Source organism: Rhincodon typus, chromosome 20, assembly GCF_021869965.1.
Source record: "Rhincodon typus isolate 14 chromosome 20, sRhiTyp1.1, whole genome shotgun sequence".
NCBI classification, from domain to species: domain Eukaryota; kingdom Metazoa; phylum Chordata; class Chondrichthyes; order Orectolobiformes; family Rhincodontidae; genus Rhincodon; species Rhincodon typus.
Window position 1 is genome coordinate 7,199,817 of NC_063351.1, and position 3,714 is coordinate 7,203,530.

Consider the following 3,714-nt stretch of genomic DNA (forward strand, 5'->3'; position numbering starts at 1 on the left):
TACACTGTGACACACACACACACACACAGACAATACACTGTGACACACACACACACAAACACACAGACAATACACTGTAACACCCATACTGCCAAATACTTCTATTCCAGCCAAATCAAAGACTTCCACCTGATTGATCTACTTGATCACTTCAAACTCCACTCACCCTGCAACCCCTTTCCCCACGGTCCTAACAGGGTTCCACCTTGAAGGGTCTAGGCCCGAAACGTCAGTCTTCCTGCTCCTCTGATGCTGCTGGACCTGCTGTGTTCATCCAGCTCTACACCTTGTTATCTAGGGTTCCACCCACTCTGGTTGACAGTTCACTGCAGTGAGAGCATCCTCTCCCAGTCCCTCACTGTGTGGGGACGATGCCCAGCAAAACCCTTTCAAGTCACTGCCCAGAGGGAACTAAAAGTTTTATGAGTGTAAAGAAGAGGTGACATTCTAGGTCAGATAATGCACGTTAGGTGTGAGGTCAGTGACTTGAAAGGAATTTGGAGATTTACATCTACATATTAATCAATTAAAGCCTTCTAACTGATTAAAGATCTAACAGCACCTTAGGTTTGTTTGATGCATCCTCATCAGTGGTGTGACCCTTTCATCTTTTATGTACAAGTTTTGTGGCTGATAGCACCTCACTAACGCCTGAAGAAGGAGTGAGTCTCCGAAAGCTTGTGTTTTCAAATAAACCAGTTGGACTATAATCTGGTGTTGTGTGATTTCTGACCTTGTCCACCCCAGTCCAACACCGGCAACTCCACATCACACACAGAGGTAGAGCAAGGACCACCATTCTGGACCATGATGCCTATTGTAATCGAACCCATTGCCTGAACTCATGTTTAAAGAATGACTGGTTGGTTTAGGTACCAGAAAATGCAGGCCCGAGTCCAAAATCCAGCCAAGGGAAAATAACCGTGAGGAAACGGGTGGAAAAGGTTAACAGGAGTTTCATCAGGCACAGTTGAAAAGATAGTCACTATAAACACAGATATCGGTGGACTGTTCATCAACGCATATGAAATTCATCAAACTGATCGACTGTGCAAAAGCCATGCTCAAAATCAGGAAGCCAAAGACACAGAAAACTGGAGAACACCAAGCAGTTACACAGCAAATGATCCGAAACGTTCTCGAAGCAAGGGTGAACTCAGCAGACTAGGTACCTTCAGAACCACTTTGCGGCGAGTCACCCTGGTAGTGATAATCTCCTCCTCATCCGAACTAGTCTCGCTTTCCCCAAGTTCCTGATTGATGCAGTTTAGCACATCACGTTAGGAGCTGGCATTAACATGGTACGCGACACTGGCAGATGCGCTTGCTTTAAGCCAGTGAGAACAAGCTGGCATTATCATCACTTACCACTAACATGTCATTGGGTACTGGGTCTTTTGCACTCCCTTATTAAATATCCCTTTTATAAGACTGGCTTTTATACAAAACTGCCAAAATAACACATCAATTCTCTCAATCACTTGCAAGGTAACTCAATAACTATCTTAAACCTAAATATTTCACAATTTTAACTGCTTCTTTCATTTAAAGTTGCTTTTCTTCTTATTTCTCATCCACCTTCTGCAGGCAGAGGACAAAGTGGTTTCTTTAGCTAAGGGAGTCTGATCCTTTCCACTTAAAGTGTTAACTGGAATATTGTGTACTCCTCAGATACGGAAAGAAAACATCGACTTATTTTGGAAGAGAAGTTCTGATTTTTTTTTGAACTGGGAGACTAAGATTTAAACACAATTTCACACATTATTGGGTGCAATTTTATTCAGTTTAAACTTTGCACTCATTAGAAGGACAACCTACACATTAAATAGTGTGAGGGGAAGGAATGTGGCCAAAGTGAGACCTGCAATGCACCATGAAGGTATCTAAATTAAAATCTTTCACATTGTTCCACAGTTTAAGTTGGATTTATGCACTCATTTGAATCTTTGTTTAAGGGAAGACTCGCATGGTTTGTACATCCTGCTCCAAACAGAACCCTGTGTTGCAGGGCCAGTGCAGTTCATGATGCCTTTGGAAGGAAATCTCATGCCAAGTAATTTCACTTGCCGATGACAATGAAAAGCATCGGAGAGTAATCTTGCCTTATCATGAACAGATGATCCAACAGTGTGTACCTACTGTCAGTCGGGTTAGGTCTTTTAATTATCAAAAGACAGGATCTCACTCTGACCTAAGTCCCAAATAATCTTCTGGGACCTCTGGTTAAAAAAAACTATTGACTTTCTGTGGTAATACCCCATCCCTGTTGAGGACACAGGTCTGTGAGTGGAGTGAAGGGATTCGAGTGAAGGATTCAGATGTGAGGAAATCGGGATATCTTAATGTGTAAGTAGAGTTCCAGGTTTGAAGTTAATCTTTTTTTTAAACTTTATGTCCAAGATACATGACGATGTATTCACCATTTCTGATACATTAACATCGCTTTCCTCTCACTTTAAGTGTGTATCGTATCAGCTTTGTCATGGAAAATTAACTTTGCTTCTGGTGGATAAAATCTATTAGGTGGGAAGTGAAACTGGGAAGGGAAGGCTTGTCTGTTATCAGTGGCGAATAACAAAAATACAAAACCAGCCATTGGGAAGGAGTAAAATACAGCCAGTGAGCAAGATGAACAAAAGAACTCAGTCATCCGAAAGGTGGATAAATTAATTTACCAATTAAAATATATATCATCACACAGATGAAGGGAAGTTACATCACCTGAGCTTTGTGTTCTGCTGGTGAGGAACCATCATCCCTGAAGTTCGGTCCCGATTTAAGAACCTCTGATGACCAACTTGTTTTCCTCTCGCTGCCGAACAGAGGGCTTACATACTCGTCCACACCCGGCCGCCTCATCTCTGCCAGATCTTTCTGCAATTCCGTTGCGGGCTCTGTCTGTTCAGTGATTAGCACCGAACGCTTATGGACTTTTCCATTCAGTGTTTTCCTGTCTTGTGGTGTTACAGGCAGATCGCTGGCCACCTCCTGAATCAAAGGCCCAGCTGTAGCATGGCCTGACTCCCTTTGACGGTCCAACCTATGTATATCATGGTCGCCATTTTCCTTAGGCTTTAGAACCTGTCCTTTCATGTGAAACATAACGGATGCAGCCAGATCATTCTTAATTCGCTGTTCTTGGAGGCTGCAAAACATGAGAATAATGGTAAAATATCCTTTAAGCACGGAACAGTACAACATATTGGATAACACATGTTTCTTCAATTCTCAATCCTAATGTCAGACATTGATTCTGAACTTAATTAAACAAAAACTGGGGATTTGGGCGTCACTGTTAAGGTAAATATTTAATGCCCATTATTGGAAGCACAGATTAGAGATACTAAACTTTCTCCTCTCGTCACTGAGTCGCAGCTTAAAACAACTGAGTGGCTTGCTGGTACACTTCAGGAAGCAGTTAAGTGTCTAAAGTCACAGGTAGATCAGATCGAAGAAGGACAATAGGTTTCCTTCCCTGGGAAACATCACTGAACTCCCCATGAGTTGTTATTTAAACATATCCAGTATGTTTAAAAGCTGAATTCAGATTCTCAAACTGCCAGACAGGGTTTAGGCCCCTGCTCTTTGACATGACCCGCCACATTACTGCCGTTCACATAATTCCCACCACAAAACCAATACGTAAGACTTTGCAAGTGTTATACTCAATTCCTGTCCTTGATAACCAGAGGAACAATCAGTTAGAGATAGTAA

General features: G+C 42.2%; 1 protein-coding gene across 1 annotated transcript in view; it reads right to left on the reverse strand.

The window, feature by feature from the left end:
• The window catches only part of LOC109925447 (ankyrin-1-like), a 34,059-nt gene that overhangs the window by 23,421 nt on the left and 6,924 nt on the right, over positions 1–3,714 (reverse strand). Inside the window, exon 2 of the mRNA XM_048609157.1 lies at positions 2,722–3,145. Within this exon, the coding sequence (XP_048465114.1) occupies positions 2,722–3,145 (424 nt within the window). The remainder of the gene's footprint in view (positions 1–2,721; positions 3,146–3,714) is intronic.